At 40.7% G+C, this 24932-nt stretch overlaps 1 protein-coding gene across 1 annotated transcript in view; it reads left to right on the plus strand.

Annotated features, from left to right (window-relative positions):
- Window positions 1–21930, plus strand: part of susd5 (sushi domain containing 5) — a 43678-nt gene extending 21748 nt beyond the window's left edge. The window contains exons 4-5 of the mRNA XM_008118302.3: window positions 4628–4816; window positions 19307–21930. Of these exons, the coding sequence (XP_008116509.1) occupies window positions 4628–4816; window positions 19307–20343 (1226 nt within the window). The 3' untranslated portion in view covers window positions 20344–21930. The remainder of the gene's footprint in view (window positions 1–4627; window positions 4817–19306) is intronic.
- Window positions 21931–24932: the final 3002 nt, after the last annotated feature.

A 24932-nucleotide genomic window follows, 5' to 3' on the forward strand; every position in this document is an offset into this window, starting at 1 on the left:
AGCTGTACAAAGAAATCCACAAGGGATTGAAATCCAGCTCCATTGTTGTTTCGTGTCTTAAAATTGATGTATATACAGTGACTGTATCCTAACTTTTTTTGGCAATATTTATTCCAAGGAGGTTTGTCATTGCCTTCCTTTTAGGCTGAAAGGCTGTAATTCGTTTGAGGTCACCAGGGGAGGTTCCTTGGCAGAGCAGAGCTCTGAACTCTGGTCTTCCAGAGTACTAGTCCCAACACTGAAATCATTCCTTTAAATGTAACTCAGAAGCCCATTCCTGTTGCTTTTGAGTTTACTTCAGTACAGCATTTTTGGAAAATGGCATTCATAACCATTTGGAGATCAAAACCTTTTGGAAAAGCATTATCTTTCAGACAAGAGCCAAAAAAATCCCATTTGAGTAGAATCTTCTCAAGTGGTGCACAACCAGAAGTAATTATGCAAGGCAATTTGCCTTTTAGTTGTTAGACTGAAAATCCATTGTCTAATAATAATCCATATGCCAGTGCACAAAATATCAGTGCTTCAGAAGTGTTTTCAGTTGCCCAAAAATACATCCACTCTCCCATAAAATAACTTGTTTTATATCATGCACTCAAGATACAAAATGAAGTAGACTTTAGTAAAAAAAAAATTAACATATTTGGTTTACTCACAACTTTATATGTTCAGCATACATAGGTTCAAAACTTATCAGTCCAGTTACAGATATGTTAGAGATAATCTCTGTGTGCAGATGGCACAGGGCATCTTTCTTACAATAGACAGCAGGCATATGTTTGTCAAAGCAGTTTTTAACTCCAGCCACCCTTGGATTCGTCAAGCCCCGCACATTGCATGATGTGTTCTGCATGTAAGTTGAATAGGTAGGATGAAAGTATACAGCCCTGCCGTACCCCTTTCCCAATCTTGAACCAGTTTGCTGTTCTGTGGTCTGTTCTTACTGTTGCTACTTGAACATTATACAGATTCCTCAGGAGACAGACAAAGTGGCTTGCAAGAACTTGGCAAAATTTATTATGATCCACATAGTCAAAAGCTTTAGAATAGTCAATATTAGTCAGTAGTGGTTGTGTGCCTATACCTGTTCAGTTTTCTGTCTAGATGCAAAATGCTGATAGCCTTTTTCACTTTGATGACTATACTAAGATGAGATTTCCACTGGGCAGCAAATCAAGTAGAGGGCTATACTATGTAGACCTGGCTGCTGCTTAATCTTTACACACACATACATTGGAAAGGCTCCTCTCTTGGTAGTCTGAGCTTTCCCAGTTCTTTCTCCATTTGAGTAACTCGCGAGTTTGTAAAGATAAGCTTGTTTTTGGTCTGAAAGATAATTATAATTGATCACCTTTGCAGAAAATGTGAATAGCTCAGCAAGCTGTAGTCGCCAGTGGTTCAAACCATAAATGGAAGTGAAATTTTGCCAGTCAAAGCTCTGGCATCAATTTCACGTTTTTAAAAAATGATGAATTGTGAAATACGGCTCCCCCCCCCCCTACTTCAACAAAGGTGGTGGGGAGGACAGCATTGGAGGGCCTTAAATGTAAAGTCAAACCATTCTGTGGATGGATGTTAAAATAGCAAACAGAACTCAGATTGTTCTGAATAAATTCCAAGACTGTTTTCCAAGTTTCCCCATGTCCTCAATATTTCAGTTGACTTTTCTCTCTCTCCCTATCTTGAGCCTTGGAATCAGCTAACAGTTAATTTGCAATGACCTAATGAAGTCACTGAAACTGGTGAATGACTAGTCCAATCAGTCTTAAAAAATGATTGATTTGGACTTGACAAGAATTGACTTTGAAGACATTTCAGTAACCACCTAACAGCCAGCATTCCGTCTCTGTGGAATATGTTCATTCCTCAATTTATCATTTCAGGCAATTCTCCCTTTAGGACTCTATGCTCCGAGATAGCTAGCAGCTGCAGCCTGTTGCCTCAATTCCTTCTCAGAGCTAGAATCAGACAACGCCCCACCAGACCTCCTTTCAGCTGAAGCCCCTTGCCGATCCCTCCACCCAGTCCATCTTTTATCCAAACCCATAATTCCCCAAGACCCAGCTGGATCCTCACTCTGCCAACCCTCAAACGTGTCGCTACTTGTGGGTTCTCTACAGATGTCCTGGATCTCCCGCACCTTAGTCCAGTCCATTACCTCATCCTCTGAACTTGTCATCCCATCCTCCTGATTCTCAACCCCATCATCCCCCTCAAAGCCTTCAAATATGTCATCATCAGTAGGCTCCATAAGTATTTCCCAGATCCGCTTCCTTTGTTGCTCCTCATTGGAGTCTTGCTCACGAGTAGACTTTCTTCCTCTTCTAGTGCACCTAGTAGTATCATTATTCAAATACTATTTGAATTATTCTGCCGCTTCTGTGAATGTTCATTTGTATTTTGATTCTGTAGCCCACTTGTCGATGGATGTCCAGAATCAGCAGCATCCACCGCGGTCCTTTTTATCCTGGGCGACAACCGAGCCAGTATAGACTTTGTTTTGGTTTGATTCTCCATAATGCTAATGGGTTAGGTGCTTTTAGTTCTGCTCCTCAGCTGAGGCCTCTCTGGCTTGGTTGTACCTGCCGGTAGTTACACTACCGCCAGCACAGCCAAGCCATCAGGACAAATGCAATTAAGGCCAAGATCGAAAAATCAGCTGATGACCCAAAATGAAGACTCTGCAAGGAAACCGACGAAACCATTGATCATATCCTCAACTGCTGTAAGAAAATCGCACAGACAGACTACAAACAGAGGCACAACTATGCGCCCCAAATGATTCATTGGAACTTATGCCTCAAGTACCACCTCCCAGCAGCAAAGAACTGGGCACTGAGCACGCAAAGATACTGTGGGACTTCCGAATCCAGACTGACAAAGTTCTGGAACACAACACACCAGACATCACAGTTGTGGAAAAGAAAAAGGTTTGGATCATTGATGCTGCCATCCCAGGTGACAGTCACATTGATGAAAAACAACAGGAAAAACTCAGCCGCTATCAGGACCTCAAGATTGAACTTCAAAGACTCTGGCAGAAACCAGTGCAGGTGGTCCCGGTGGTGATGGGCACACTGGGTGCCGTGCCAAAAGATCTCAGCTGGCATTTGGAAACAATAGACATTGACAAAATTACAACCTGCCAACTGCAAAAGGCCACCCTACTGGGATCTGCGCGCATCATCCGAAAATACATCACACAGTCCTAGACACTTGGGAAGTGTTCGACTTGTGATTTTGTGAAACGAAATCCAGCATATCTATCTTGTTTGCTGTGTCATACACTAAAATAATTATTATATTATTATTATACTAAAATATTAAATAAATATTATTATTATTATTTGCTGCTGATGTTATTTTGAGCTGCTCATAACAAATTGTAGGGAAATCATATTACTTGCTATTGTGAATTTAATATATGTCTATATCATATTTTCAGAGCTGGGGAGAAGGGCAAGATTTCCCCTCCCTGTGTGGTGTATTGCTCACATGTGATAATTAAACTTTATTAAAATGCTTCCATTGATGCTACAAAATTCTTTCTTGTTCTCCCATATTAATTGTCATGTGGGTTCTGTGTGTATTTGTGCTGGATTCACATAAGTTCCTGCTTCACATATAGAACCGTGGATGGGAAGGCTCAGAAATGCTGAGAACGTTGGGAGACAGGATTCTAAATCCAATAGCCAGTCTAAACTAAAGTAGATTTGTTGAATTCATTGGATTTACATAAGTAGTGATTTACTATTTAGCTGATCATTTGGTGGGTTTACAGAAACCAGAACTAGCAATTGTATTTAGACCTGAATTCCATATATCAAACATCAACTTGGGATTTAGGCCTAAATCGAATTCCCAGACTGGAGCTTGGTAAACACACATTTTTGACACTACAGCTTCCAGAAATCCACAGCTAGCAGGCCATTGGCTGTGCTAATTGTGGTTTCTGGGTGTTGTAGTTCAAAAAAGTAAATTTCCTAAGTGTGAATCCTTTGTAGTATTTAATTATTGTTTTGTTATTTCTTGATAATCTATTGAGTTGTTGGAGTTAATTAAAAGTGATAGAACCCTTAAGATATGCCTGAATTTTGCATGCATTTTGTATTAGAGATCTAGAATAACTTTAGATGGAATTTATAGGCTGGATTAATGTGTTCACGTTCACACATGCTTACACATGTGTAGTCAAACAAACACAAATACTATTGTATTTACAAAATTCAAGTTCCATGTGTAATGCTCTCAATACCAGTAAAACCCAGCAGACCACTCTCATAATAGATTGTAATTTGACAAACCAATTATGAAAGCATTCATGATCTGGACTCCACAGTTGGATCCAGAGAAGAATAGTGGTTTTAGAATTGAAAAACAAAATAGAAGTGTTATATTATATTCCCTCAGTTATTTCTGGCTATAGATATGGAATCCAAACAAAAATGCAGAGCTTGCAGGAAGATATCCTCGGAGGATTACATCCTAAGATCCTAGCTGCAATCCAACTCTTACAGTATAATATCTGCAGATCTGATATGATAAAACAGTACTGTATTAGAACTGCAAAATACTATCTAGTCTGTTTTAAAAATATTTATTTGCTTCCTGTTTCTTTTCTAACTAGGCAAACCATGTGGGGATCCTCCATCTTTCCCAAATACCATTCTGCATGGGCATACTGGGTTTGAAATGGGAGATGAACTGCACTACATCTGTGCCCAGGGATATATCATGAGTAACAAGGACATGGCTTTTACTCTGCTCTGTCACACATGCGGGGAATGGTTTGGTCAAGTACAGGCTTGTGTCAAAGGTGAGTCTATGAATATATTATGATTTTTTTCTGGAAATAGAACCATTTTCCTTCTGGTGTGATAGAAAGTATTTTAGGTTAGGTTAATTCTTTAACACGGTCACAGCACTAAATGAACCCATTCAGTCAGCTGTTATGTCCTGCTATGTAGCCATTGCAGAAACCATGGTGTCAAGCTAAACATGAATGGAAAAGTGACAACCACTTCAAGAACACCAACTAAGACAGATGTATCTTGAAAATAATTGGGGGGGAGTAATATGTTCTGGCTGTTGGCCAAGATTTGAACTAGTCAATATGGCAATATGAAATGAAGTTTCCTTATAAAGAATTAAACCATTAGTCCACCTTGATATGGGCTGCCTTTTCTGATTTGGATACAATTCTTTAGGATAGAGTAGTTAGGTATCTGTGACCCTCCAGTTATTGTTGGATGACAACTCTCGTCACTTTTGACTGTTGGCTGCATAGTCTGAAGCTGATAGGATTGGAATCCCAAAAATATCTGTAGGTCTGTTACCGCACCTGCACAAGGGTCTCATGTGAGATTTCCTTCCAGATCTACTGCCTGAGATGTAGGGACTAAACCTGGGACTCTTGCATGTGAAGCATATGCCAATAAGTTATGGTTTCTATGCTCACTGAGCCATAAACAGAAATCTTTGGGCCATTGGGGGGGAGAGGAATATAGTATACAGGACACTATTTATAAAGGAGGAGATACACATGTAGACCTCTTCAAGGGCGAGGCAGCTTCATATGGAATGGCACCATGATAATTGGAGCTGTAATTCAGTTTTTCAGCATATTGGTAGGGTAGGATAATGAGTGAAAGAAAACATCATACAGTGCAGACAGGTCATCTATGCACTCATATTCATATTCAGTAGGTCTGTGCAACGATCTGGATGTGGGTCGTAAGTCATGATGCGGTAAATCTGTACTTCCAACCTATCAGGGCTGAGGGACAGGGGAAGTTGCACCATTGTGAGCAAGCTGGGAGAGAGCGGAAGATCTAGGGTAAAGTTCAACAGGGACAAATGCAAGATACTTCACTTAGGCAGAGAAAATGAAATGCAAAGATACAGAATGGGGGACGCCTGGCTCGACAGCAGTACGTGTGAAAAAGATCTTGGAGTCCTCGTGGACAACTAGTTAAACGTGAGCCTACAATTTGGTGCGGTGGCAAAAAAAAAATGGGATTTTGGCCTGCCTAAATAGGGGTATAGCGTCTACATCCAGGGAAGTCATGCTACCCCTCTATTCTGCCTTGGTCAGACCACACCTGGAATACTGTGTCCAAATCTGGGCACCGCAGTTGAAGGGAAATGTTGACAAGCTGGAAAGCTCTGAAAGGAGGGCGACTAAAATGATTAAGAGTTTGGAGAACAAGCCCTATGAGGAGTATCTAAAAGAGCTGGGCATGTTTAGCCTGCAGAAGAGAAGGCTGAGAGAAGACATGATAGCCATGTACAAATATGTGAGGGGAAGTCATAGGGAGGAGGGAGCAAGCTTGTTTTCTGCTACCCTGGAGACTAGGACGCAGAATAATGGCTTCAAACTACAGGAAAGGAGATTCCACCTGAACATTAGGAAGAACTTCCTCACTGTGAGAGCAGTTTGGCAGTGGAACTCACTGCCACGGAGTGTGGTGGAGGCTCCTTCTTTGGAGGCATTTAAGCAGAGGCTGGACAACCATCTGTCGGGGTGCTTTGAATGAGATTTTCCTGCTTCTTGCAGGGGGTTGGACTGGATGGCCCGCGAGGTCTCTTCCAACTATATGATTCTATGATTCTATGATTATAAGCAATGACTGACTATCTAGGAGCTGAATTTTTCAGTTCTTTAGTTTGCCTCCCTTATGCAGTGTAGCCAGGTCGCACTGCTGTCCTTCTCCTTGACCCTATACGTGGTGGCTGCCTTGAACCAGGCAACTCCTCCAGCCAGCCATAGCAGCTTTATTGATATGCCATGCAGGAGAAAAACTATGCAAGAGTCTAAGCTCAGGATCTGCAAAGTGTCTTCCTCCCCCCCGCCCCCAGTGTCTGTGTTTTGTGGAGTTAGGAGAGAGAAAAAGAATAAAAATTTAAATCCCCTAAAAATCAGTAATGTGTGAATATTTCTGAAACTTGGGAGGAGTGATGCCCTGGTAATGTTGTGTCATTGTAGAGAAATTCAAGGGGATTGCTCTTGTAGTTTTTAAAGATGTTGTTCATAAGAACTTCAAAAATTTCCTTAAAATCAGTGGATGAGTGAAACGTTCTGACACTTGGGAATCTTACAGTGGTAAATGCGTGCTACAATTATAGCAAGTTTCATCCCGATAGCCCTACAAATGAGGGAGAGAGGAGCCTCGGAAGCGTGCCCATTGGTGCAAATGAGCTAATAACGTAATGAAAAACTAACAAAATTTTTGGAATTTCATATGAGATAAGACACGGACCCCTTAGGAATTTTTCCAAACACTTTAGAATCAAAACGGGGGGCGCCCAATTTCATAAATACAAATATATTAGAGATGTCGTGCACACCTCTAATACTCAGCCAATCTCTGGATTCGATCATATTGTGGCTGAAATATTCTCTTTTCCATCTTTAGACCAGTGTGGTCTTGTTGTAGAGTATAACAGGGATAAAAACAATATAAGGAACTGTACAATAGATTAGCAAAGAATCGATCTTCAATCCCATTCCATGTGCAAGCAAAAGCTACCCGACTTTGAATAAAAGAATTACACAAACCTTTCACTGTTTAAACGTCACCAGCAGGCAATAATTACAATATGCAACAAAATTTGAAAATTTTCTGTTCTGGGTTTGAAAGTGTTATTTCCTATTTAATTGTGAAGTACTTACTTTGAGAATAATTGTTATCCTTCAGAAACTTCATTTTTATGGCTGCCACAAACTATGTTGTATTGGTTGAGACCCGATGAAATAGTCATTAGAAAACTATAGCAAAATGTGCGGCAGGATGTCTGCAAAAACAAAGTTTTTGCAGTTTAATAAACCTTTTCTATGTTTTTATGATAGAACCAATTCGGAAATGACATCTATAACCCACGAACAAAAATGATGTTTTGTTATTAGCACAGACATACACTGTGGAATGAAGTTGATGATTATAGTAGTTTAGACAAGTTATCCGTTATTTTAGATATTGGTATCCAACACAGCTGTATAGTCTTTCCAGCTATTTGGGCAATAGATTGTTTCCAGAAAGCAGTGATTCAAGCCAAAAGTCTCATGCGTCACATCTTTGAAGCATGAATACAGGTTCTTGGAGCCATTCCCTTGATAAATTATGACAAGAGGTTACCCTGAACATTTCTATGTTAGGTAGCAGAAAACAGACTGCTCCAAGAAAAAAGAAAATCAAAAATGCGGCAGAGGAGGCCTGAGAAAAGGGTAAAAAATAGACTACACAAAAGAAAACATGAAGAGGATGTTCAAATAAATATCTCGATACACCACCTTGTAAACAAAGATGATACATATTATCCTTGTATACATATCTACTTGATTTCAGATAGCAAACTAATATTTACAGTAATTTAATAAAGTTAGGATTTGAGTTATAAATTTGATAATGACCTTGAAAGCTATGTCTGAGAGCACAAACCAGATTAGATTTCATGGAGTGTAATTTAATGTACAAAATTGCTACCTCTAAAATCTCTAATTACATGTAGGTGTTATACGATCTAAAAGTTATTGACTTAATTAATTCCTTTAGTTAGAATGCTTTTCTAAAAGTTTCAAATTAAATCTAGTCCCCAAGTTAAAAACATCAGACTTACTCGTAGAAACTACTCATAATAAAAAATGGGGGCGAGAAAACAGGAAGTGAGAGAAATCTGCCCCTCGGGAACTTCACTCCTGAAAGAGTTATCATGGGAAAATGGTGTCCACTGAATCTTTATCACCAATCCTTCTTTCCACAAGAAGCCAAATGACCAATGGCCCAATTTTTTGAAAATCCAGTTATCACAGGGACCAGGGCCGGCCCAAGGAAATTTTCAAGTGTAGGCGAACAGAATTTTGCCCCCCCCCCCCAACCCAATCGGGCATTGAGTTGTTGCCAGTTGTGAGGCCACCCTGAGTCCTCTTTGGGTTGAGAAGGGCGGGACACAAGTATGGAAAATAAATAAATAAATAAATAAATAAAATAAGGACAGTAAAAAAAAAAAAGAAACGGGAATTTCAGACATGAAACAATCAAGGCCAGCTAATACCTCCCAACAAAAGATCCCCCCAGGCAGAAATCAGCCAGGTTTTGAAGCTGCAAGGCTATTCAATGCTAATCAAGGTGGCCACTTGCTTCCAACAGACAAGAATTTGTTCTCCCACCCTGGTCTTTCCACAGATATATAAACCCCACTTGCCCAGTTTCCAACAGACCTCACATACAGCCCAGAAAACTCACAGGAACCCAAAGGTCTTACCCTTTTTATGTGGGATTTAAAATTGCAAAGGGTTGCGAAGAAAAAAAAGAGGATAAATAAATGTCATTTTATATGATGAAGAATGTGGGCAAAAACCACTAAACCCACTGTTCCTTTGAGGCCCCTTCTACATTGCTATATAAAATCCAGATTACCTGATTTGATCTGGATTATGTGGCAATATAGACTCATATAAACTGCCCTGAGTCCCCTAGGGGAGATAGGGCGGGTTAAAAATAAAGTGTTAATTTCTTTGATAATCTGGATTATATGGCAATATAGAAGCGCCCAAATCTGGATCTATACTGCCATATAAAAGCCAGTTTATCTGCTTTCATCTGGATTATATGGTAGTGTGGCAAAGCAGATAATGTGGATTATTTTCTTTGATAATCTGGATTACATGGCATTTTAGAAGGGGACTAAGATGGATCTATACTGCCATAAAAATCCAGATTATCTGCTTTGATATGGATTATATGACAGTGTAGATCCATATAAACCTGCTCAGAACAGATAATGAGGATTACCTGCTTTGATGATCTGGATTATATGGCAGTGTAGACACATATAATCCAGATCAAAACAGATAATGAGGATTGTCTGCTTTGAGGATCTGGATTATATGGAAGTGTAGACTCATATAATCCAGTTCAAAACAGATGAGAATTATCTGCTTTGATAATCCGGATTATATGGCAGTGTAGAAGGAGCCTGAGATGGCTGGATTGACCCTGCTAAATAATTCAGTTTGAACTACATTATAGGGTGGGTTTAACTGGTTCAAACAGGTTTACCCTGACCCTATAATGCAGTTCAAATGGAACTATTTGGCAATGTTGACCCAGCCCATGACATCCAACTCCCTTGCAACTGGATAGCTTTATTTCCCTGGTATTTGGGATTCAATCTCAACTTTCTGGGAAATGACGACTGGACGTGGGTTGAAGTCTGCCCCAAAGTGGTGGAAGGGAAGAGACACTGAAAAAGAAACAAGAAAAAACACAAATATGCTTTTCAAAAAGATAAATATTCAATTAATGGAGGTATTATTTGTTGTGCCGCCCCTTTTCCCTGGAAGGGGAACGAAGCATCCTGTCAGGCTGTCTGCTCACCTGAGGGACTCTAGGCCACGCTCCCTTCGCAGGTCTGTGCAGACACTAGAGCGGGCTCCGGAGTGAGGCAAAGCAAAGCAAAGCGGGGCAAGACCCTTCTCTCTGACTCGCCTGAAAGGCTGCCTGATGTCCCGCCAAGCGCTGCTCAACCACCGCTCGCCCTTGCCGAGCCACTTCTGAAGCGGGGGGGGGGGGAGCACACCATCCAGGGGAAGCGCAAGGCTCCCTCCCTCTCTCTCCCCGAGCCCAGCCAGGAAGAACTCCTGTTCTGGGCTGCCTCCTCCTCCTCTCCCTTTCGCCGCAGTTGGGTCCACGGAGGCGAAGGGGACTCACGGCAAGCCCGGGGCTGGGCTGGGGAGAGGAGGGCCTCTCCCGCCGCCGATGGCTGTAGCGCTCGCCAGAAGGCCGAGCGCTCGCCGGAAGTCCCAGCGCTGGGCAGAGCACTGGGCGGCCCACACCGGCCTGAAGGCGAAGAAGGCGGGGGGGGTGGCGCCATCCTCCCAGGGGCCTCAACTGTGCGCCCCTGGGATGATGGCGCCACAGGTGCATGGGTACTTCGCCTTGCGATTGGACCACCTCTGACAGGGACAGAAGGAGAGGTGAGGCTTTGTCCAGAAAGCACAATTCTAATTGAATCTAATGTGTACATAAACTTTTAAACCATTCTTCCAAGTAATTCAAATTTTTTAAAAAGAGTAAATCTGTACAATGAAATTTATAGGTTGGAAGAGAAAATAGAAAGCCATATTTATCTAGTAAGATTGGCACACATGCAAATAGGTTCATGTCTAAATATAAAGGCACCAATTCCTATCTGATGTTGGAAGCTAAACAGGATCAGCAGTTACTGTTGGTTGTATTTCATAGGAAGGAACTTGAAAAAGCACTTAATATTATTCCTTGTCTAAGAAAACCCCATGAAATTCATGGGGTCACCATAAGTTGCCAGGCATTTTGAAAGCCCATACATACAAGAATCTACCAGAAGTCTCTACCCATAGCTTCAGTCTATTCCCAAACCCCTCATATAAATTCTAATTTAGACCACATGGAATAGAAAAAGGCTGACACTGATTACATCATCCACGGTTTGAAATATCCCCCTCCCAAAAACCTTGATTTTGCCATTTTATGTAAGGGACACCATTTTGCTATGGTACTTTATACAGTGGAACTTGAGCATCCATGGATGTTGGTATTGACGGGGATCCTGCAACCAAACCTCAGTAGATACCAAGGACCCACTGTATATTGCTACAATTCTGCTTCAGGTGTCATAGCTGCATCTTATAGAATCCCAGTGTTTGCTGTATAGAGAGGATATTGAGCTTTCTTAGCCAGACAGCTCTAGTGCCTTACCAAATTACAAATCCCAGAAGTATGATGAAGCCATAGCAATTAAAGTGGAAACATAGCACTGCAACTTTGTTGTATGACAGTGCCCATAGTCTCAAATGTTTCACCTTTTAAAAATGCATTCCAGGGATTATGGGTGAAGAAAACACATTATGATTACCGTATATACTCGAGTATAAGCTGACCCGAATATAAGCCGAGGCACCTAATTTTACCACAAAAAACTGGGATAACTTATTGACTCGAGTATAAGACGAGGGTGGGAAATGCAGCAGCTATGGGTAAATTTCAAAATAAAAATGAATTTTTATTTTATGAATAAAATTTCATTTCATTAATCGATGCATCAGTAGGTTAAATGTTTTAGAATATTACCGTATTTCAAAGAAAAACAATAAACTAGCTCTATAAGTGGAAAAGAAGGGGCAACAAAAACAATATGATATCAACAATAACCTAATAATAATAATAATAATAATAATAATAATAATAATAATAACTACTACTACTACTACTACTATGTGGCCCAAATGATTCATTGGAACTTATGCCTCAAGTACCACCTCCCAGCAGCAAAGAACTGATGGGATCACAAACCTGCGAAAGTATAGGAAAATGAGCACGCAAAGATACTGTGGGACTTCCGAATCCAGACTGACAAAGTTCTGGAACACAACACACCAGACATCACGGTTGTGGAAAAGAAAAAGGTTTTGATCATTGATGTTGCCATCCCAGGTGACAGTCGCATTGACGAAAAACAACAGGAAAAACTCAGCCACTAGCAGCACACTGGGTGCCATGCCAAAAGACCTCAGCCGGCATTTGGAAACAATAGACATTGACAAAATTACGATCTGCCAACTTCAAAAGGCCACCCTGCTGGGATCTGCACGCATTATCTGAAAATACATCACACAGTCCTAGACACTTGGGAAGTGTTTGACTTGTGATTTTGTGATACGAAATCCAGCATATCTATCTTGTTTGCTGTGTCATAATAAAATAATAATAATAATAATAATAATAACAACAACAACAACAACAACAACAACAATAATAAAATTTCATTTGGATCCCACCCTATTTCCCCATGGGGACTCAGGCCGGCTTCCAACATAGTAACAGGTAAACATTCAATGCTTATATAAACAATGCAGAGTTATATATAGATCTATAATTATAGACACTGGATGGCCCATGAGGTCTCTTCCAACTCTACTATTCTATGATTCTATAAGCCGTGGAGGCTTTTTCAGCTCATAAATAAGGGCTGAAAAACTCGGCTTATCTTCAAGTATCTACGGTACTTAGAGCTGCTGTTTGGATCTACACTGCCCTATAATCCAGTTTGAGAATGCAGATTAACTGCATTGATCTGGATTATATGAGTCTACACGGCCATATAATCCAGTTCGATGCAGTTGATGTACATTCTCAAACTGGATTATATGGTAGTGGAGATCCGGCCTATGACATCCACCTGAGCCCTCCAAAGCAGGTGCTGTTTTCAAAGTGTTAAACATTCCTCCAAACGTAGAAGGTGGCCTAATTGTCATTTCAATTAGATTTATGGAGTTATGAAAGCCATTTTCAGTCCAGTATCCTGTCTTTTGCTCTGGAAGTTTGTGGCTTCAAAAATAGTAGGCTCAGTGTAGTTTTTGGCCTCAGTATAACCAAATCAACACATGCTAGCTAAGAACTGACCTTATAAAGCCACATCCTGATACCAACATTTATTTCTAAGAAAAGTAAAAATAACCTCACTGAAATGGCACAGTAACTAGACTTTCAGACATAATAATATATTTTTTCAGTACCTTTGCTTTTCGCTTCCTTTTTTTTTACTGTGCACAATGCTGTTCAATAACTGAAGTCCAGGATTGAGAGAGTATTTTACTATTTCCTTGTCAACATGTCAAATGTTTTTTCTAAAAGTATCAGACATCGAAAAAGTTATTTCTGGCAGGACTTCCTGTCTTCTTCGGAGGGGGAAAAATTAGGGTAGCCATGAAATGAACACGACAAGTAAAACAGAAAAAGTCTCTCAGGTTTGGAAAGAAATGAAAATGTACCCTAGCTGTAATGGTTGACTTTAATTTATAGTTGCCAGGTCTCAGGGTGCTGGTGGCCATCTCAGGGAATCACCATGCTTCTCTAGGTGGGGAGAGAATTTTCATGGTGTGAGGAAGAAGCAGGATGTTTTGTTTTTGTTTTGTTTTTAATGTGAAAGACTTTGAAACTTGGATGTCCACCTCAACCCTTTTCCAGCTCATGTCATTGCACTCTGGTATGGCACTCTGGTGTTTCCATGTGTGTTACATTAGCGTCCTCAAAAGACACCTGTGATGATGGGAGGAAAGTTGGGACTGAGATGTTATATGCAGGCATGTAGGCCTTTTGTTCCATTTGGACCAAACCCAAGGAATGAAATGCCAACATTGTGATTTGAGAGCCATTTTGTTATACAAACACAGTACATATGGTAGGATCTGGGAAAACCCACGCTTCTATGGGCTATAAGGAAAGCCACATGGAATGCAAGACCTAGGACCTCATCCCATGCATTCTGGGCTCTGTTTCCATACACTTCGGAAATGGAATCCCATGAAGGCCATCACATGAAGATCACTCACGTCCAAGTATGATTGCCTTCCAGGTGCAGGGTCTTGGCAGTGGGTCCGTGGGCAGGGGTGGTTCAACCATTAGGCGAAGTATGTGGTTTCTAAAGGTGCCATCCTCTAGGGGCCGCCAAGGGGGCGCCGTTGAGGCACCTCCGCCCAGGCGTGGCTTTCCTGCCTCCTTAGCCGCGGCCTGGCCTGGCCTCCACGGTGGCCGGGCCACCATGGCAGTTAAAAGTGGTGCCGAGGTGCCTTCACTTTAAAACAGAGGCGCAGAGTCACTTCCTTCAAGTGCTTCCCAAGCTTCGGTGGTGACCCAGGTGTTTTGGGCTCCAGTTCCCACCAACCTCGAGCATAAGCCAAAACAGTGAGGCTGTTGGGAGTTGAAGTCTCCTCCCTGGGGGTGTGGCCTGAGGAGGAGGCCACTCAAGTTCAGGCGTGGCGGCCGCAGTTTGCTCCCAGCGCTGGCGAGGAATGGAGGCGGCGGCGTATAAAGCGGGGGTCAGGGTGACGGGGGTGCCTATGGAGCGGCCAAGGCGGGCAGCCCCTTCAACTTGTGGTGCTTCCTGCAGCAACCCCAAGTCCTCACCCAACTCTTCAGCCCCATAAGCCGGGACTCGGGGCGGGCGGGGAGTTCGGGAGGGCTGAGGTGCCTGATTGGTTGCTTCAGATACCTGGGCTTGAGGGAGGGAGTCACCGGCTCGAAGACTTTCTGAAACTCCCAGGATTTTATAGCTTTGAGTCATGGCAGTTAAAAGTGCTGCCAAGTTGCATTTGTTTACAGCAGGCATAGGCAAACTTCTGCCCTCTGGTTGTTTTGGACTTCAGCTCCCACAATTCCTAACAGCGAGGGGCAACCATGAAAACTATTTGCTCAACTATCTATGGCAGACTTGGGGCAAACTTCGGCCCTCCGGGTGTTTGGACTGCAACTCCCACAATTCCTAACAGCCGGTAGGTTGTTAGGAATTGTGAGAATTGGAATCCAAAACACCCAGAGGTCCGAAGTTTGCCTCATGCCTGATCTAAGGCAAACAATTGGCATAATAAAGCATACTGGGTTCAAGTTAACTAGCAAAGAAAGTGGGATGATGGTCTTATGGGGAGTCAAGGCTCTTCTTAAACACACTTCGTGTATTCCAAGTAGACTGAAACATAGTTGTGGATTATCTGCCTTGATATTCTGGGTTATATGGCTGTGTGGAAGGACTCTCAGGGTTCTTCCACACAGCCATATAACCCAGAATATCAAGGCAGAATAACTCACAATATCTGCTTTGAACTGGGTTATCTGAGTCCACACTGCCTTATATCCCAGTTCAATATTTGGTGCTAAATTTGCAAATACAGTAGAGTCTCACTTATCCAACACTCGCTTATCCAACGTTCTGGATTATCCAACGCAATTTTGTAGTCAATGTTTTCAATATATTGTGATATTTTGGTGCTTAATTCGTAAATACAGTAATTACTACGTAGCATTACCGCATACTGAACTACTTTTTCTGTCAAATTTGTCATATAACATGATGTTTTGGTGCTTAATTTGTAAAATCATAACCTAATTTGATGTTTAAAAGGCTTCTCCTTAATCTCTCCTTATTATCCAACATATTCGCTTATCCAACGTTCTGCTGGCCCATTTATGTTGGATAAGTGAGACTCTACTGTCTAGTAATTCCTACATAACATTACCATGTATTGAACTGCTTTTCCTGTTGATTTCTTGTAAAACATGATGTTTTGGTGCTTAATATGTAAAATTATAATGTAATTTGATGTTTAATAGGCTTTTCCTTAATCCCTTCTTATTATCCAACATTTCCGCTTATCCAATGCTTTTATTTTTCAGTGATTAGTTTGGGGGGAGGGGGGCGCCAAAATTCTGTTCGCTTACACTTGAAAATTACCTAGGGCTGGCCCTGTCCATAGGTGTCTATAGAGACCTATTCTGGATCCGCATATTCTTCTGCAGTGAGAACATCGCTTTCCAGATGGAAGGTGGTCCCAGTCAGGGTTGGCTTGACGTGCCTTCCTCTTGGCATGTTTCTCCCTTTCACCCTCCATTCGTGTCTCTTCAAATTCCGCAGCACTGTTGGTAACAGTCGACCTCCAGTTAGAATGCTCAAGGGCCAGGGCTTCCCAGTTCTCGGTGTCTATGCCACAATTTTTAAGGTTGGCTTTAAGCCCATCTTTAAACCTCTTTTTCTGTCCAGCAACACACCGTTTTCCATTCTTGAGTTGAGAGTATAGTAACTGCTTTGGGAGACAGTGATCAGTCATTTGGACAATGTGGCCAATCCAGCAAAGTTGATGGCGAAGGATCATCACTTCAGTGCCCTCATGAAATTGGTTTCATGGTTCTGTTAGCTGAGATTTACCCAATTTTGGGCCCATGTATCCAAAACATCCTCATGTCTATTTCAACAACCAGCTTATACAAAAGCAGTTGTGGGTTGTTGTTTTTTTGTAATTATTTTGGATTTTTATAGCATTTTATAGTGTTTTCGGTGTTTTATTGTACAATGTTTTATGCTGATTTTATATTGGAAACCGCCTCTTTTGGGAGAGAGGGCGGTATACAAATAAACTTTTACTTACTTACTTACAGTTTGACTTGCCCACCCTGCCTCTTATGGCCTCAGAAGGATGCATCATGACATTGATCTTGCCTTTTGGCCCTGATATTTGAGGGAGTGCAGTGCTACTGCCCTAGCAACCCTTTATTCATTGCATGTCTTGTCAGAAAAATATGCCAATGTGTTCAATGAGTCTTATTCTCCAATCAATGTTTATAATAGCATACCCTCTGACTGTGCTGATTTGGAAGGAAGAGTTCCAATTAATCCACTGCCACCCTTCTTTTGAACTGCTTTTAAAATGTTCTAGTTTAATTCTTTTCTTCCCACTTCTCTCTTTAGCCTAAGTTTATTCCAACTGCAAACTGTGTTCAAAACATAGTTTGCACTATGTTAACAGAGCAGCAGGGAAAGGAGAAGTGAAAGTCCAGTTCTTGATGGAACCCCATTCCTCTCCCTGCTTATTAAAAAAGACTCAATAATATCAAGATAACAGCCATAACTGAACATCACTTGCAGCCAGGCAAGAATTGTGTGATGTGCTCTATGGGACCAAAAAATACCACAGGAGCAACCCCACAATCTTTTGGACCTCTCCAATCCAGCCCTCATTTCTAGAATGGCAGGCTTTGTTTCAGAATACACAATTTTGGACAAGATATCTGTGGAATATAGTCAGATATGTGTCTACTCAGAGGTAAATTCATGGAAGACAGATATAAAAGAGTTTTTGATAGAAAGAAAAAGAAAAAAAGATCACCGCAGTAGGATTATTGCTGGTGTCAAAGCCAACTGCAAAACTCATTATGAATTACACTCTCTGTACGTTCAGCTCCCAAACAGGTAATAATTGAGCAGCTCTGCTATATAAGGAATACTGTGCACATTTCCTTAACATATGTAATTCTGGAAAAAACATTGTGGAATTTTACTTTTTTCAAGTGCCTGGGGAAACATACTGGAGCGAATAGTGAGATGAAAATGCAGGGTGGTGTAGAATATTACAATGCAAAGGGATCATGTAGCACCTTAGAGACTGAGAGAAATAAGTTGGTAGCTTAAAAGTCCATACGTCTACTTTTCCAGACTCATTGAATTAAATGTTTAGGAATAGACTATGTTCCTGACAGCTTGTATTAGGGTTCCACATCTATAGTGGTGTTCCCTGGAAGTTTTTTGGGGGACTGTAATTTCTGCAGGAAGTTTGTAGTGTCCTTCACATAGCTGGGCATGTTGATGGCTTATGGCCTGAGAATATTATCCATTTATTTAGAAGCACCAACTATTATTGTAGGATATTGTTAGGGAGTGAGGTAAGCAATTGCCCCATATGCTCATGAATAAGTCCAGGAATGTAGTCCAAAAATCCGCTCTCAAAAAACCCACTTGGGTCGATTAATTCATGTGTCTATGTGAGTACTGTACCTTATCTCTTGGAGCCCCCGGTGGTGCAGTGGATTAAACCCTTGTGCTGGCAGGACTGCTGACTTGAAGGTTGGGTTGCTGACCTGAAGGTTGCTGGTTCAAATCCAACCCGGGGAGAGTGCAGATGAGCTCCCTCCATTAGCTCCAGCTCCATGCAGGGACATGAGAGAGTCCTCCCACAAGGATGGCAAAAACATCAAAATATCCAGGCGTTCCCTGGGCAACGTCCTTGCAGACAGCAAATTCTCTCACACTAGAAGTGACTTGCAGCTTCTCAAGTCGCTTCTGACACGAAAAAACTGATCTCTTGTAAAAAAAACAAAAAACAAAAGAATCATCTCCTTATTTGGGTATTTCAACAATTTAGAATTCTTACACATCCTGGGATTTTTAGTTTGGTTTGACTCTCTGTGTGATAATTATAAATTGTTGTTGTTGTGTGTGCTCAAGTTGTTTCCAAATTATTGTGATCTATCATGATTGTTTTTGTCAAGATTTGTTCAGAGGCTTTGCCTTTGCTTTCCTCTGGGACTGAGAGAGTGCGACCTACCCAAGACCAGCCAGTGGATTTCCATGGTCAAGTGGAGATTTGAACCCTGGTTGTCAAGCGTAGTCTTGTGTTCATACTTTTACACCATGATGCTCCCTAAACTGCAAATCTCCAAACACCATAGGATGGAATGATGGCAGTTAAAGTAGAATCCTAGTACTATAACTGTATAGTGTGAAAGAGACTCATTGGACAGTAGGTTCTGAGGTCAATTGGCAATGAAAAAGTAATTTTAAATATGCTACCTAAAGAAATACCCGTCTTTTATAGTTCAGGTAGAGGCTGTGAGCTGGCAAAAGATGCCTGACTTTCAAGAAAGAGTGCAACCGCCACAGAGACTTGGGTGATGTTATGGTTCCAGAAATAAAATTACATTATTATTATATTTCTCCTTTTCAGATGAAACTGAAGGGCATATTGATTATGAAGATAATTTCCCTGATGATCGATCTATGCCTACGGAAGATCATGAGCATAATGTTAAAGAGACAGAAGCAAAAGAGCATGAGCCAGAGAAAACCATGGATGGTATTACCAGGACTTACGTTGCTGATGGTGACAATCACATTGGCATCACATTTATGTTGAATGAGCAGGGCACCAAGATGATATATGAAGGTGAAGACTTCCCTGCTGAACCTATTATTGTGAATAATGATACAAAAGCAGCAAAACATACAGAATCCAATGCAGATGAGTCCTGGCTAGATGGCTACCCTGTTACTCAAGAAGCCATAGAAGAAGAGGAAGATGAAGAAGGGGATAAAATGGATGGCTCTATGGGGAGAGAAGATGACTTTGTCACTGATCAACAGAATTATGATGGAATGAGGAGAACAGGGGGCGGCAATGTGGACAAGGATTTGGTACAGACTGAGCCAGCCTTGCCATTGACATATAGTGATGGCATTGAAAAAATATTAGTAACGCTACTGCCAACAAGTGGCCCAGAGAGTGGAAGTGTACGATCAGAGGATGTCCTCCTTTATGCCACAGGATTAGTCACTCAAGAGCTAGCACCCATAAGTACAGTCACTACCTTGAACCTGGAGATGGTGGACACTTCAGCAGTGCTCTGTGTCACTGACCACATACCATTACCAGAAGAAGAAGAAGAAGAAACGGTGACCTTCCCAATACAAACAATCACTACTGTGTCTTCTCAAAACACGTTTACCACTATTGCAAAAGAAGCTGTTATCTATGGACTAGATGGAAAGTCCGTGACCACTTTTGAACCATGTGTTGATTGTTCCACCTCAATTAAAGGCCCCATAGTAGCTATTGGTGTGACTGTTGTGTGTTTGCTTTTACTTGCTACAATCCTGGCTGTCTGGTGTTTCAAGAAACGGCAACAGAAAACTTCTGTCTATAAACTGAATGGGAAAGATCATGCTAGGCACCAGCCGCAACAGATTGAAATGCAGAAAGTCTAATCCAGCTGACTATATTCGAATGTAAAAGTATGAAGAGGGGTGAGAGAACCTGAATACAAAATGGATACTGTAATGCACATGTTCTCAGAAAGCAAGAAGAAAAAAGTGATTCGCGGATCAGCAGGATTTATAGCTATCTGAAATCACAAAGATTTTATATCAGTATTAATTTAGCTAGCTGACGTATACGTTATAAACACCCATTTGCTTGAAGACATCAAGATGGGATAGCTTTCCGAAAGAGGTGCTCAGTTATAGACATCATGGCTAAAGAACTATAGCTGCATGGTGGGTATCCTGGATGCAGCCTGTAAAGCGTGGAACCATACTGGTCCAAGATGCAAATAATTTATCTGAAATTTCTTTTGTCTTTTTTGAACCAGGATCAAGTTGTAGAGACATTTGTTAGTTGTCTTGTTTAACAGAACTTCAAAAATGTATGCTACCATGCTTACAGCCCCTTCAGTGACTTTGTACTGGAGATGCCCCATATTTTAATAGATACCATTATGGGAGGTGTTCACCATGAGTTGTATGATAAATTTGCCCTTCACCTTTAAAAAAGTGTCCTGTGTTTGTATGACGGCATGTACACAGAGAGGATCTTCTATGAATGGACTTGAATTGATGGTATACCATTAAGTTTCATTAATTTTTAAAATATAAACCAACCATTTCCAACATCCCTCCCAGTCCTTTGGAATGTTATTGAATATATTCCTGATAGTTATTTATCGAGTCTTTTTTCTGATACAATTCTCTAATTGGTTTGAGATCCAGTTGTACTCAGAAATGACTGAAAACAAGGGTATTCATCATAACTAACTTAAATTCAATAGGTCTACTCTACATGTGGATCCACCTTTTGAAATGGAATTGAATACCTAGAAAAGTTGATTTTTGGGGTTGCAATTCTGCAAACAAAATGCCTGTGCTGGCCAGAGAATTCTGGGAATTGTAGTCCCAAAGGTAAATTTCATGAGCGCTATATAACTGAGTTCCAGGGAATTTAAAGAAATAAGTGGGTATAAAACTGTAGTGTTAGGATGCAGTTCTGTTGGCATGTTATATATAACTGAGATAAACTGGCAGAAAGTTCTTGCAGAATTTTGGTTATAGTCTAATGAAGTAAAATCTGAGGAACATGCAATAGCATTCACAAAACAAAAAAGAAAAGAAATGCATCTAAAGATACTGAAAATATGGTTGTTTATTACTAGAAAAGCCTGGTACATTTAGGTCTTCCTCAAGAGTATATATAGAATCCAACTTCAAAATATTCTGAACAAGGAACTCTTGTACTATTTACTTGGAAATTTATCCAGATTCAGGGTGCAATGAAAGAACAAGAAATGCCTAGTTGTTTAGTATGTTGTTATAATATTTTTTACTCACAAGATTGGGGAGAAAAAGTGGGGTTTTCTGTCCCATGTATCAGACTAATGTGGCTGTCTTTCATGAATGTTGTAGGAAGCTAGGGGTCATTTTTCTGCAATTTCTCAGGGCAGCAAAATATTTTGGGTTGCTCTTGATCACTACATATTTCACAATATATCTGGTTTCACTTTATAAATCTCGTTGCAATGATATAGCTGTGTTTTGGCTTTCAGTTGATCATTGGTACTTTTCTTTTGGCGGCAAATCTTTCACCATTTGTGTTTAGCTTGACCACTTATAAATAACTGTACTGCAATCCTTAATGCACTGCTGAATGTCATGATCACTATGTACATTCCTCTCACAGGAATAAAAACAGTGTCTGCGATTAAGGGTAAATTAAATACTGTCAAAATATGTACATTTTAAATATAAACAATAATTTTATTGTTTCATAAGAGTAAAAAATTAACGGATATGATGGTGCAATGGGTTAAACCCTTATGTCGGCTGAACTGCTGACCTGAAGGTTGGGTTGCTGACCTGAAGGTTGGGTTGCTGACCTGAAGGTTGGCAATTCAAATCTGTGAGATGGGGTGAGCTCCTGTCTGTCAGCTCTAGCTTACGGGGATACTAGAGAAGCTTCCCAGCAGGATGGTAACATATCTAGGTAACGTCTCTATAGACAGCCAATTTTCTCACACCAGAAGCAACTTGCAGTATGTTCTCAAGTCGCTTCTGACGTGATAAAAAAAATGCAACATCAACAATTTGATGATGTCTACAGTGGTTTCCTTAAAAGGTACAGGAAAATAAATGCTGTAGTAGAGTCCCATTGTGGAAGGTGAGCAAATAAACATTTAAACATAAATATATCCTAATCTAACAAACAGATTTATATTTAAATACCAGAAAGTATACATTTGGGTTCTGTAAACTGACTCCAAACAGGGAAGAGGCTATAAAGGGAATATAAAATGGGGAGGAAGAGAATAAATAACTTGTTTTAAAATTTTGACTTCAGACACTAAAAACAGTTGAGATACAGAATGCTGATTTGCTGGAATGTAAGCTGTGATTTACAAAACTCTTTAGGTGATTTCTCCATTTAGCCTCTTAAAAAAAGTGTAGCATAAATTCCCCACACTAGGTCATTCAGCCCAGAAGCAACCAGAAAAATGAAGTTGCTGTTTAAAGGATGGCAGACAACCAAGAGTTCAGACAGTTGCTATGAAGGATTAGTTGTGGGTTTTTCTCAGTGCCCTGCTACAAACTGCATCACAGCTCTATGTTCAAACATTATTAAACGAGAATGTTTTCTCTGGCACCAACTTGTTCTCCCTACGGCTTATGCACTGAGTTTAAAAACGTACCATGAAATAACTACACTTTACAGTGTACAGTTACACTTAAAACATAGTTTCATGATAATAGAACTTTTACTTTTCAGGCTGAATTGCAGCCACAAAAAATGTCATGCGTTTTCATCCCTCTTTACAACAACAGACACAGAATTGTGGAACAATTAATCACAGTTCTTTATTTAAGTTCCAGGACATCATCCCCAGTCTTTGATGGAGTCATTGGACACACAATCCTTAAACTGATACAAGCTAAATACGTAACTCTAGACTGACATTGGGTTTTAAGTTCCCAACAGTTTTGTGGCCCAGCATTACTTACTTTAAAGTTTTATTTTCAAAAACGTTGTTTGTGGCAGGGCAGTGAGAAAACCATAAGGGTGTCCCCACTTACTTTATGTAGCTATTAGGTCTAATTCAAAGGCTAGTCATTTGAGAACTGCTTTTTGGTCTATCAAACTATAGCTATGTATCAGCAATCACTCATTGCTAAGTATGATTATCTTCCAAGGGTAGAGTCTTGTTGGTTGGTCCGAAAGAGACTGTAGAGACCTATTCTGGATCTGCATGGTCTTTCCCAATGAGAACATACATTTCCAGATGGAAGGCAGTAACAACAAGGCTTTGCTTGCTATGCCTTCCTCTAGGGACATTTCTTTCTTTTACCCTCCATTTGTGTCTCTTCAAAATTCACAGCACTATTGGTTACAGCTAACTTCCAGTTAGAACACACAAGCCCCATGGCTTTCCAGTTCTCTGTGTTTATTTCACACTTCTTAAGGTTAGCTTTAAGCCCATCTTTAAATCTCTTTTGTTGTCAACCAAAACTGTTCTCATTTCTTGAGGTAAGAATAAAGTAACTGTTTTGGGTGGTGGTGATCGGGCATTCGGACAACATGGCCAGTCCAGAAAAAATGATGGTGAAAGAGTATCACTTCAAATGTTGATGGTTTTTGCTTCTTCCAATATGCTGATGGTTATCTGTCTGTCTTCCCAAGAGATTTGCAGGATTTTTCAAAGACAACGTTGAAGGAATTATTCCAGACATTGAGAGTGATATTTGTAGATGGTCCATGTTTCATAGGCATACAACAGGGTTGGAAGGACAATAGCTTTACAAACAAGCATCTTGGTGTCCCTATGAATGTTCCAATCCTCAAACATTTCTGCTTCATTTTAAAAAATGTTGTACTCGCAGAGCTTAGATTGTGTATTTTGGTGTCAATGTTGACTTTTGTGGAGAGGTAGCTGCCTAGGTAGTAGAAATTGTCAATATTTTCTAGTGTTACACCACTAAGCTTTAGTTGGTGCCTGCTGATAGAATACTTTGGTTTTCTCGATGTTAAGTGAGATGCCAAGCTTTTCATATTCTTCAGCAATGTGGCCTGTAAGTCTTCCTCTAAATGAGAACAAACTATATTATCATCAGCATATTGGAGTTCTATAATAGTTGTTATGACCTTACTTTTGACTTTCAACCTCCTAAGGTTAAAGAGCTTGCCATCTGTCTGACATGTTTTCCACATCACTGGGAAGTTTCTTGTCAAATAACTGTAGAATCATAGCTATGAAGATGGAAAATAAGGTTGGGGCAACAATGCATCCCTGTTTGACACCTCATCCCATCATAAATGGATCACTTTGAGAGCTGTTGCTGTCCAACACTGTTGCCATCATGTTATCATGGAAGAGCCACACAAATTTCTCTTTGTGCAATCCTGGGTGGATGAGGGAATAGCATGCAAAAATGATGCCATATATGGTGTTTCTAGTCAATGTAGCCTGGGAGCCAGGGAACAAGGTAATGGATCTCACCTCTGCTCTCTTGTTCTTAATTACAGCTGTGAAGAA

Source organism: Anolis carolinensis, chromosome 6, assembly GCF_035594765.1.
Source record: "Anolis carolinensis isolate JA03-04 chromosome 6, rAnoCar3.1.pri, whole genome shotgun sequence".
NCBI classification, from domain to species: domain Eukaryota; kingdom Metazoa; phylum Chordata; class Lepidosauria; order Squamata; family Dactyloidae; genus Anolis; species Anolis carolinensis.